Source organism: Vombatus ursinus, unplaced genomic scaffold, assembly GCF_900497805.2.
Source record: "Vombatus ursinus unplaced genomic scaffold, bare-nosed wombat genome assembly UNPS02010639.1, whole genome shotgun sequence".
Classification (NCBI taxonomy): Eukaryota; Metazoa; Chordata; class Mammalia; order Diprotodontia; family Vombatidae; genus Vombatus; species Vombatus ursinus.
The window spans coordinates 3,020,940-3,033,025 of record NW_020950417.1 but is presented as its reverse complement, the minus strand read 5'-3'; the positions used below and the strand labels follow the sequence as shown (position 1 = coordinate 3,033,025).

Genomic DNA, 12,086 nt, shown 5'->3' with positions numbered 1-12,086 from the left:
TATTTATCTAATATCTAGCCTTATAGGATTGAACTAGCTGACCTGGACAAGAAGACCTATCAAATGTACAGAGTCAGTGAGGAGAAGCAAAAGAATCAAAAATAGCAAGGCCCAGTTTTTGTAATCATATGTTCTCCTTTAGGGCCTATATGTATCAGGAGAAGTGATGGATTCAATCCATCCAATCTCATGATATGTCAGAAAGGGTTGAAACGCAACAGATATGGTATTTATTGAAATATTAACTCATGAACTGAATTCACTCAAAGGCCTGATGATTCATACCTGGCTGGTATCTCTTGTCTGTCATGGAATTGTATTGCATGGTCTTGAGGACCCACACCAAGCTAATTGCCTTCCTCTGTATCCTCTTCAGCTTATCAATGTTCTTCATAAAATGTGATGTCCAGAACCGAATAAAAAACTCCCAATGTGGTCTGACCACGGTAGAGCTTAGTGAGACTCTCATCTCATCATTCTAGGCACTGTGCCTCGTATGAATGTAGTACAAGGCTACACTAGTAACTTCCAGCGCCAAGGTGGTGGTGTGAGGAAAGAACCTTCAGAAGCTCTCCCAAATTCCCCCCAAAACAAGTAGAAAACTGCCTCAGAATTGGTGTAGGAGCAGGAAAATAGCTTACTAGCCAGCAGGAAAGGTCAGCCTTACTGAGGTGGGAGGGGAGTGAGGTCCAAGAATAACAGAAGCAGCAGCAGCAGCAGCCACAGCAAACAGCAGCCACAGCCAGCAGAGAGACTTTGTTTCCATACCAACCCAGCAGCAGAGCCCCACCCCTCCAGGCACATCAGCAACAAAATTACTCCTCCAGGGCTTGTTAGCCAAGAGGTCCTGTTTCCATAGCAACCCAGCAGCAGGACCCTGTTCCTGGGGGCAGACCAGCAATAAGATGTCTCCTCCCAGGCCAGCCACCAGAAAGACTCAGTTACCACAGCAACCCAGCAGCAAAGCCCTATCCCTGGAGCAGGCCAGCAGCTAAATCCAGCGCCCCAGAAAGGCCAACAGGGAGGCCCCACTGCCCCAGTACAAGCCCGAAGGGAAGCCTGTTCTCCAGAGAAAGCAAGAAGCTAAGCCCTAAAGCCCAGTTTAAGCCAGCAGGAAGACCCAGAGCCACAACACAAGAAGTTTGGAACAGTGCAGGAACAGAGCACAACTCTCACATGAAAACATCAAGTCACCAAAAAAAAAGGCAGAAAAAAAGTGAGCAAAAAACAAAAAAGAAGAGTTTGAGTATAGAAAGTTACTATGGTGATAGGGAGGATCAAGGCATAAACTTATAAGAGGACAATAATGTCAAAATGGCTACATGTGAAGCCTCAAAGAAAACTATAATTTGGTCTCAGGTCCCAAAAGAATTCCTGGAAGAGCTTAAAAAGGATTTTAAAAAGCAAATTAGAGAAGTAGAAGAAAAATTGGGACAAGAAATATGAGTAATGCAGGAGAATCATGAAAAATCATGTATATATTGAATGTAGATAAATTACAAATATATGTTGGACGCTTTGGGAAAAGAACAAGTCTGTAGAGGATGAGAGTTTGAGGGCTAGTCAATAAAGTCTTGTAGAACTGTAGATACGGAAATGAACAGTGTAACTGGTGATTTTATCAAGTACCATAGTTTTTGGTTCATAAACATAAAGAAGCCAGTTCTACAGTACATTGTGGAATTGTTTAAATTTCTTTGGTGTTGGTTAGTATTACTGATTTTTAAAAATTGACTGATGCAAAGATTATTTCTGTGTGCAGATGTTAATGATGAAGTACTGTCAGTAGTTGAAGAACTGATAAAGAAATCTACTTTTGTGTTGAAAATCATGATCCCATTTTGGGAAGCTATGGTAATGAAATTCAGATCACACAGGTAAGTGAAGAATTAAATTGTCAAACTTAGGATTTGGAGTTGGGGGATAATCAAAAGAATTTTTGACTTTCCATAGATTGTTTGCAGTTTGAATATAAATATATGAAAGAGTTGAGTTTAGATGACTCAACAAGCTATTAGCTATATTAGAAAAGAGCAGAAATAAAACTCTTGGTAGCTAATCTAAAAATATCTGCTATTCAAGTTTTATTATAGTAATTGTTACTTAAATGGTCTACTTCCTTCCAAATTGTTTCTATTTTTAATAGAATTAATATGATAGCATTTCTTGAGCAGATCACTCTATTTGACCCTTGGGAAGCTCAGAAAACCACGGAGATCAGATAAGACCTCTGCCTTAATGGAGACTGTAAAAAGGGGAAAGAGAGCAAATATGAGAAAATAACAAAAAGGAGTTAGGAGGCTTAGTATGAATGATGATGTTTAAAGTTTGTGTTACGTTGATTTTTCATGCCCTTGAGATTCGCTTTTTAAAAAAAAAACACTCATTTGAAAAATTTTGAGTTCCATATTGTCACCTTTCTTCTAGCCTCTTCCTCACCAGTTGAGAAGGCAAGCAATATGATACCCATTATACAAGTCAAATTTTGCAAAACATATTTCCATGTTTACTCTGTTGCAAAAAAAAAAAAAGCAAGAAAAATAAAGAAAATTTAAAAAGTTATACTTCAGTCTGTGCTCAGTTCATTAGTTCTTTCATCATGAGCCCTTTGGAATTGTCATGTATCTTTATATTGATCCGAGCCAAGTGTTTCACAGTTGATCATTGTTACAGTATTGTTGTTACTATGAACAATGTTCATCTGGTTCTGCTCACTTCATTTTGTATCGGTTTATATAAGTCTTCCCAGGTTTTTATGAAACGATTCCCTTCATCATTTCTAACAGCACAATAATGTTCCATTATGTTTCTATAGCATAACTTGTTCAGCCATTCCCCAATTACTGGACATCCTTTCAATTTCCAGTTCTTTGCCTCCCCAAAAAGAGCTGCCACAAATATTTTTGAACATATAAGTCCCATTGAGATTCACTTTAGCGCCAATATTTGTGAATGTCTAGTGTTGTGAAAGAGAAATCAAATAAGACTACCATGACAACATAGTCTTCCATTTGGGTATCACTAAAGATGCCTCATTGAATCCTGGGACACAATGAAGCATTGTTTAAAAAAATAATACAATGACAGTTTGATTTCTATTTTTATTTTGCTTCGGATTTATTTCTAGCTTAAGGAAGTCATTTAATTTTACCTTACTTTTAACATCAGGTTAGCAATACCTGGACTGCTATTTTGATGTTGTAAAGTTTGATTGTATCAGTCTTTATGAAGAATTTTGGATCTTTTTCACAGATATGCTGACTGTATAGTACTGTTACTGACACAGCTGGAAACTGGACTCCGAAAAGTCTTCACCACAGTTAATAAATGTCCAAAAAGACTTTTGACAGCAGAGGTATATATGCTTTTGTTTGTTCTGTTATTATGATTAGGAGATAGCCTGAAAGCTAGTCATTTATCTGAGATCAGTGATAGAAAAATATTTTGAGTTTATTCATTTTTTTACCTGTTTGCTTTCAGAGTATAGGATGAGCTATTTGCCTGAATTATTTAATTCGCTGAACCTGCATTTTTTTTTTAACCTGTAAAATAAGTAAGCAATAAATCAGTCAATAAACATTCATTAAGCACCTACTATGTGTCAGGAACTCTGTTAGGTGTTGAGGATACAGAAACAAAATGACAGTCCCTGATCTCCTATGAACTACCTTTTTAACAGTCATAGTAAAGATCAAAGGAGACAGTATAGGTAAGATATTTTGTTGGTACAAAGCACTATATAAGTATAAACCATTAGTACTAAAATAATTTTATGATCTGTAAATTTGAGTTATATTTTTCTGATTGATTATCTTATTTGTTACTTCTTATTCTTATAGTGATTTGCAGGTGTGATGTTTATTACCTTTATGATGGCCTTTTAATCATTTTTTTCTATGGTGTCACCAAATATGTACTCTTTTAAACTAATGATATGTGAAATAATAAGGGAGGCAACATGGCATAGGGAACACAGTTCTGGGCTTGGAGTTAAGAAGACGGATTTAATCCTGCCTCTGGCACTAATTAAGTGTGTGAGCCTGGGCAGACCACTTAATGCCTCTCTTCTGGTAGAGAGACTTCTTACACCTGGCATCCCCCATGTGGATCATATCACAGGTCCTTCATGTGGATATGGAAATGAATACAGAAATTTCATGTGCTAGGGAAGCTCATGTTATCTTACTGCATCCAGAGTTTTAAAAGCGCCACAACTGAAATTCCTCATAAGAGTATTATTTAAACATGGCTTAATTACTGGTTTATAATGCCACAGGTCTCCTATAATATGCTGTTATTCAATCAGTTTATTCATTGCCTTCCCAACCATAGGAGGTCAAAGACAGTTTAGGATTTGTGACCATGCACTAATTTTTTTTTCCTGTTTAAATACTGTTATTCTACCTGCATTTTACTTTAATTTTTTTCTTTTCTCTTCTTAAGTCTACAGCTTTTTACACCACCTTTGATGAAGTAAGTAGTTAAGTAATGCTTATGAAATTTCTTTAAATGGAGTTTTTAACTTGTGTTAAAAAACTGACTTCAGAAGTACAAGGTGGGGGAAGGTATGGCCAAATAACAGTCCATCTGAACAAAATCAGGGTTTTGTAGTGAACTGCAAGCTCCATTTGAATTAACAGTGTTATCTGGGAGCAAAGTAAGCTAATGCTATCTTGGGTTATGTTAATAAAAGCAAAGTGTCCAGGACCAAGGAAATCATAGTCCTGTTGTACTCACCCCGGTCAGATTGTGCCTGAGATAACATGTTTATTTCTGGGCACCATGCATTTAGGAAGGACATTAATAAGCTGGAGAATCCATAAGAGTACAACCAGAATGGTGAAGGGCCTCAAGATAATTCTGTTTGAGGATTTATTGAAATAAGTGAGTCTGGAAAAGAGAAGACTTTTTTTTTTGTACATGTGACTCCTTTTCTTTGATTTCTTTGGGGGTATGTTAGTAGTGATATTTCTTGGTTAAGTGGTATGCACAGTTTAATAGCATTTTGGATATAGTTCCAAATCACTTTGCAGAATGATTCACTACTTCACAGCTCCACCAACAACACATTAGTGTGCTTGTTTTCCCACATTCCCTCCAGCATTTGTCATTTTCCTTTTTTGCCTTCTTAACCAATCTGAGGAGTGTGAGGTGATACCTCAAAGTTGTTTTAATTTACATTTCTTTAATAATTACTCGTGTTTTAGAACATTTTTTTATATGGCTATTGTTAGCTTTGATTTCTTCCTCTGAAAACTGCCAGTTCATATCCTTTAATCATTTATCAGTTGGGGAATGGTTTTTATTCTCACAAATTTGATTTATATATTTGAGAAATGAGACCTTTATCAGAAATTTGCTACAAAGTTTTCCCACCAGTTTCCTGCTTTTCTTCTAATTTTAACTGCATCGATTTTAATGTGTAAAACATTTTAAATTTTACATAATCAAAATTATCTTATCTCCTGTGAACCTCTCTGTCTTGTTTGATCAGAAACTCTTCCCCTAGCCATAGATCTGAAAGGTAATTTCTTCTCTACTGATTTGCTTGTGATATCACTCTTTATGCCTAAATCATGCACCATTTTTGAGCTTATCTTGTTATATGATATGAGATATTGGCCTATTCTTAGTTTCAGCCAGATTGCATTACAGTTTTCCTAATAGTTTTTTTTTTCAAATAGTGAGTTCTTATCCCAATAGCTGAGATCTTTGAATTTATCAAACATTAAGTTACTGTGTTTATTTGCTTCTTTATATTGTGTACCTAATTTTTTCCATTGATCAGCTTCTCAATTTTTTACCCAGTACCAAATCATTTTGATGTTACAGCTTTGTAGCATAGTTTGAGATCTGGTCCTGCTAGGCCTCCTTCCTTCCCACTTTTTTTTTTTCATTGATTCCTTTGATAGTCGTGAGTTTTTGTTCCTCCAGATGAATTTTGCTATTATTTTTTCTAGCTTTATAAAGTAATTCTTTGGTAATTTGATTGGTATGGTACTGAATAAGTAAATTTAGGTAGTGTTGTCATTTTTATTGTATTGGTTTGGCCAACCATGAACAATAAATATTTTTCTAATTCTTTAGATATGTTTTTATTTGTGTGAGGAAATAGTGTTCATATGGTTCCTGTGTCTCACTTGGCAGGTAGACCCCCAAGTTTTTTATACTGTCTGTTGTTAATTTAAATGGAATTTCTCTATCTTTTCCTTATGGATTTTGATGGCAATAATACAGAAATGCTAATGATTTGTGTGGGTTTATTTTACATCCTGTAAATTTGCTGAAGTTGTTAATTGTTTCTATTAGTTTTTTGGTTGGCTTTCTAAGGTTCTTTAGGTAAACTATGATATCATGTGCAGAAAGTAATAGTTTCCTCACTAGCTATGTGCTTCAATTTCCTTGTTTTATTTCTGTAGCTAACATTTCTAGTACAATATTGAATAGTTGTACAATATGGTAATAATGGACAGCCTTGCTTCACTCCTGATCTGCATTATTGAAAATGCTTACCCTTGGTTTTAGAGAAATGCAGTTCTTAAATCTTAAAACGTTTATAAATATTTGCTTTTTTTAGTCTATACTGAATAAACACTTCTTATTGCAATTTCGTAGTTATTTAAAAGTAAAATCTGCATGTGAAGTTCAGTAGTTCTCTCATTTTTCATGTTTTAAATACTTTCCCAGAAGTATTATTTTGTCTCAGTAATACCACTGTTAAGAAGTAATTATTGTGAGTCTTTGTGGTACATTCACAATTTATTTCTTTGTCTCTTTAGATATTAGCAAAACAATTGAGTGATGATGAAATCAATCATCTTCCTCTTTTCCTTGGAGAACCTGCTATGGTAAAGTATTAAATATCCTCCAAATTTAACATTCTGTATGTATGGAAATGACTTAGTCAAAACAAAATAAAAGTAGTTAACTTTGGCCAGGATTAAGAGATTTCCTTCCAGAATATATGTTCAAAGCAATGTTTCCTGACTTGCATTTTGGTTCAGATTTCTAGATGTCTGAATTTCTGTAACACTGTGGATTAAAAGGGAGATGTCCCGAGGATTTTGTTTGTTTGTTTTTTGTTTTGTTTTGTTTTGTTCTTTGGTGGGGAAAGGGGTTGGTGAAGAGGAGGGAATAGGACTAGTAAGCTCTTATCTATGTGTGGCTAAATGAGAGAAATGAAGAGAAGTGGAGAAAATTGTATGGTAAAATTGAAGGTGAAAAAATAGGCAGAAAAAGGTATAAAAAAGAGGTGTAAGTTACAAGAAAGTTATAAGTTAAAGGTTGAAAAAAGAGTGGGGAGAAAAAATAGAGGCAAGGAGGGGAAGCAATGGCAAAAGGAGAGAAAGTGAAGAAAAAAGTAAAGAATGGAAAAGAAAAGTAAGAGCAGAAAAGAGAGAGATAGAAAGGGAGGGAGAGACACTAATGCGCTACAAATATTTCTCAGTTGTCCTCAGAGGTTGTTGAACCAGTGGAGTGTTGGTCATGATGGCTCTCACCATGACTTCCATTCATCCTGACCCTGGAAGGCAGAGCTTTATCCTCCAGCTCCAGAATGGAATGGTCAGAGACCAGTTTTATATATAAGAGAAGAAGGGCCCAGAGAGTTTGCTTAGCTGCAGGAAACTGTCTGACTGCTTTCCCTGTTCTGTCCTATTTTCCAGGGAGGTAACACACACTTGGGCTGCCCTGCTCAGACTGGATTCTCATAGTCCTAGACCAGAGCACCAAAGCATTAGCACTCTCCTAGCCCAGGGCCCTTCTAAGGAGTTAGCAGGTAGGAAAAGCTGCAGAGGCAGCTTCCTATGTCATCAGTCAGCTGCTCGTCTAAGAAATTAATTACCTCATACATCCGGTAGGAAGTAATGCACTACTTGTAGCTCACTTGCCTCTTCTGGAAAGCCATGAACCTAGTATCCAAAATAACATGAGTGTGGAGAGGCACAGACAGGTATTGTGCTATTTCTACCTTAGAAGCTCTTATGTGTTGGAAAATCTGAGGACAAAGGATCAAATTAAAAATGTATTCTAACAGAGCATTTTGGATAATTAAACTAAACCTACATACACATACATGTGTGTGTATATGCCAAATATAAGATGTATTCTTATGTGAATGCCATTTGGTGCAATATGAATTCATTGAAACAAAAATACACAATAACTTCTTTTTATAACTCTTGCAGGAAAAATGCTCTGTAAATCTCCTAAATCAATATTGATAAATAAAGGCTGCTTCATACTGTTCTAAATATAATTTCATTTCACTGTAGTCAAAATTATGTGTAGGTTATCGTTCTGAGTTATTTGGACGTGCCTATGTGAATTTAGCTTATGAAAGGTCTGTTTCAATAGGTAATTCAGTTCATTGCCCTCCACTGAAGTCTTTGTCTAATTCCTCTCATGGGTTTTGATGGCTGCACCTGGGAACGCAGACTTTGGCAGCCTCTCTAAGATAGCAAGGCTTTGAATAAATCTTAGGTAATGGGTTTTTTGAGGATTAACTTGATCATTTCAGAGACACCCATTGCAAGGTTGGTTTCCTGTTGAAGACTGGGGCCTGGTAGAGAAGGTCCAGAGTTTGCCTGGAGAGTAATGAAGATTAATGTGGGGGATCTACCTGTAAAATAGTGGAGACTCACTGTACCTTCAGTTCTAATGAACATCATTGTCATGAGGCATGTATCGGAGACAAGTCACTTGCCAGTGCATGTATACTGCAATTTCAATTATTAGAATTTCGTTTATGGCTCCATTTTATAGAATAGTTGGCAGCAATGCTGATACCACTATGAGAGCTATAATTATGGCAGATAATAAAAGATATTAGATCTCCCTTATCAGCTAAATATACTTTATTTTCATCTTGAGCAGAATTTATTCAGTGTGAATTCTAGGTAAATATACAATGACTGAGCAAATGATATATAAATACGTTATTCAAATGATATAATATATGTAAAGTACTTTGTAAATCTTAAAACACTATGTAGATGTCTGCTGTTACTATTATTATGTACCATCTAGCTATCTAGCTTTTTTGTTCAGGTTTTATAGTCTACCAGCAATAATTTAATCAGAAAATATGTAATAGTGAGTCACATCTCTGTTCAGCGAAAATTATTAGGGACCAAAGTCTGTCCCCTTTTTCTATTTAAATTGTATGTACATTAGGAAGATATTTCAGAATTTTATGTTGAAAATATATTGGACAAGACGTCAAGAGACTAGCTTTAATTTTAGCTATGTTATTAGATATGTGAGCTTGGGAAAATCATTTACCCTCTTTGGGCTTTGCCATTTGTAAAATAAAGTATTAGACCAATAGTTCTCTGGGGCCTCTTTTGGCAACAAAAGGCCAACTCTAAGTTCAGAGGCAGCAGAGGTAGTTTGAACTGATAAGTATTTTTCAAACCTTTTTTTTTGCCCAAAACCTTTGAGAGCAATTGCCACCACCTGGGGAGGGGAAAGTAGCGGGTAGACACATAGGGGAAGGGGATATGTATTCCATTTCCACGTTATTGAGGAGGGGAAAATAACTATTTCAATTTATTTGAGCCTCAAAATGAAAGACAAAAGGCCAAGGGAGTGACAAGTGGAAAGAATGACAATGCTGTGGACAGTATTGAAGTCTAGGTATATATAAAGAGAGATCAATAACATTTTGGTAGACTTAACTGGAGAGAGGTTGGGTAGCAGAGAAAAGTTTTATAAACAATCATTACCAATAGCTGTTAGAAGCTCTAGTCACTGTAACTCATTCAAAATTTTCCCCAGATTTCTTAGGGATCTTAATTCATGCCTAAACATAAAACAAAATGAAAACAAAACCTAAAAAACCCCTTACTTAGATCAAGACGGAAGTGGTTAGATTATATTATTAATAAATTGTTGCACAGTATATTATGCATATTAGTGAAACATGTAAAATCCCATTGACTGTTTTCTGGCTTGTTTTATTTTGTTTTGTCCCAAAATACACTGTAAGAAATAGGTGTTTGCAAAAGATTTATAGGAAGTTAGGATTCTATATTTAGTAGTACTTGAGAGCCCTGGATATGGAGATAGAAGATCCAGGTTTGATTCTGACCCATTTATTACCTGAATGACCTTCAGCAAGTTATTGAATTTTCATGATCCTCCCTCTCCTTATCAGTGAAATGAGGGGTCTGGACTAGATAACTTCTAAAGTTCTTTCTGTCTCTAAATCCTGTGATCCTTTGCCAAAGAAAGATTTTTATGGTAGGAAACATGTACCAACAGTGTATTGTTTATGTTATAATGATTGCTCTCAAAAGTATTGCCCTGTGGAAGTTTGTTATTTGTTCTATAGTTGGCTTCTCGCAGTTCACACTGATAAGACTACAAGTGTCTTATCTCCTTTTGTTTCCTGACAGGAGTTTCTTTGGGATTTTTTGAACCATCAAGAAGGCCCCCGTGTAAGAGATCGCTTAAGCCACGGGGAGATCAACTTAAATGACTTTCCAAAGGAGGTTACAAATCAGCTACTTGCCTTTTCCGTTGTACTGTTACTCAGATTTGTTGGAGAAGATGTGTTATCAGTTTCTAAGGTAGTATTATTTATGGAAAATTAATGTCAGTTATATTTGCTACCAGGTATGCACAAAACAAGATTACTTTAAAATACAGCCAGTTCTCAGTTCTATTTTGAATCATTTATTTCTCTGCTAGTAGGGAGAATTGAGAATGGAGTCTTTTTATTGACTTCTTTTTAAAAATTCTCCTTGACAGATCTGTCTACAGATTTTCTGTTAATTTAATTTGAAGTTGTTTAAACTACTTCTTAGAAATATGTCTCTGTGTGTTTCTAAATGCTAATGAGAATTGTCAAAAACTGGAGCTGTGTGGTATGGTAGAGAACCCTAACGTGGTTCTCTGCTCCTGATGTGACATCCAACAATTCATGTGACCGTGGGCAAATCTCTTCCCCTTTCTGACTCTCACATTCTTCATCTGGTTGTAGAATGAGAAGTTTGGACTAGAATACGGGTTTCCAGCCTGGGGCGTGAGAAACTTATGGAATGGTGTCGGGAATATGGAAGAACTCTTATCCTATTGAAATTAATTTTGTTATTTCATTTCTTATTGCATGTATTGTATAGGGGGGAAGGGATAGGAAATAGAATAAGCATTTATGTGCCAGGTACTGTGCTAAGTGCTTTACAAATAGGATCTCATTTGAGCCTCAGAACAACCCTGTGAGGCAGGTTATCCCCATTTCACATTTGAGAGAACTGCAGCAAACTGAAGTTAAATGACTTGCCCAGAGTCACACAGCTAGTAAGTAAGTCTGAGGCCATAATTGAACTCAGATTTTCCTGAGTCCAAGCCCAGTGCTCTGTCCACTGTGCTGCCTACCTACCTCATATAAGAAGGGCATAGGGTATAGGAAGGGTTATTGAAAGCCAAGGGGTATAGGAACTGAGAAAGATTGGGAACCCTGGACTAGAGGATCATTGAGATCTCTTCTAGCTCTAATAGTATATAATTCTATCATTTTATGAACTAAAAAAAAAATCTTTTTTCAAAACTGTATATTAAGCTAGTAAATATATAAAAGATTCTCTAAATGTCTACTAAATTTGTCTAGGGGTGGGACATACCAAGATAATTATTATTAAAGCTGTCATTTTAAAAAAATTTTGTTAGAATGTCTTATTATTTATTAAATTAAAACTATCATTGGCTGTAATCTGGCCTTATATTTCAAGTTTCACAGAATGTTAATGAAGAATTTTTTTTCATTTTTTCATTTCATTTCATTCAAATTTCATTTCAAATTTTTTTCATTTTGTTTCCCTGTCTTTTCTTTGAGGTAAGGTCTCTGGGAAGCCTGTGTCTTTAAATGACTTTCAGTTTGGTGTTAGAAAGCCATGAGTTAAAACAAAAGTTACAGTGATTAAGCTTAATCTGTGCTTTTTTTTTTAAAAACCAGGAGAATGCATCAATCAAAACTTTAATCAACTGTGCAAATTGCTATTGTTCTCAATTCCATCCAGTTTCTCAGCTTAAAAAAAAGGTAGGAAGGCACGTTACCTAAAAGAATAATTTTTTGTGTATGTGTA

General features: G+C 35.7%; 1 protein-coding gene across 4 annotated transcripts in view; it reads left to right on the top strand.

The window, feature by feature from the left end:
• The window catches only part of ERMARD (ER membrane associated RNA degradation), a 38,310-nt gene that overhangs the window by 10,453 nt on the left and 15,771 nt on the right, over window positions 1-12,086 (top strand). For all 4 annotated transcript variants that reach the window (XM_027854862.1, XM_027854860.1, XM_027854858.1 and 1 more), the window contains 6 exons: window positions 1,763-1,877; window positions 3,253-3,355; window positions 4,444-4,473; window positions 6,780-6,848; window positions 10,398-10,571; window positions 11,957-12,040. In XM_027854862.1, coding sequence (XP_027710663.1) covers window positions 1,763-1,877; window positions 3,253-3,355; window positions 4,444-4,473; window positions 6,780-6,848; window positions 10,398-10,571; window positions 11,957-12,040 — 575 coding nt within the window. The remainder of the gene's footprint in view (window positions 1-1,762; window positions 1,878-3,252; window positions 3,356-4,443; window positions 4,474-6,779; window positions 6,849-10,397; window positions 10,572-11,956; window positions 12,041-12,086) is intronic.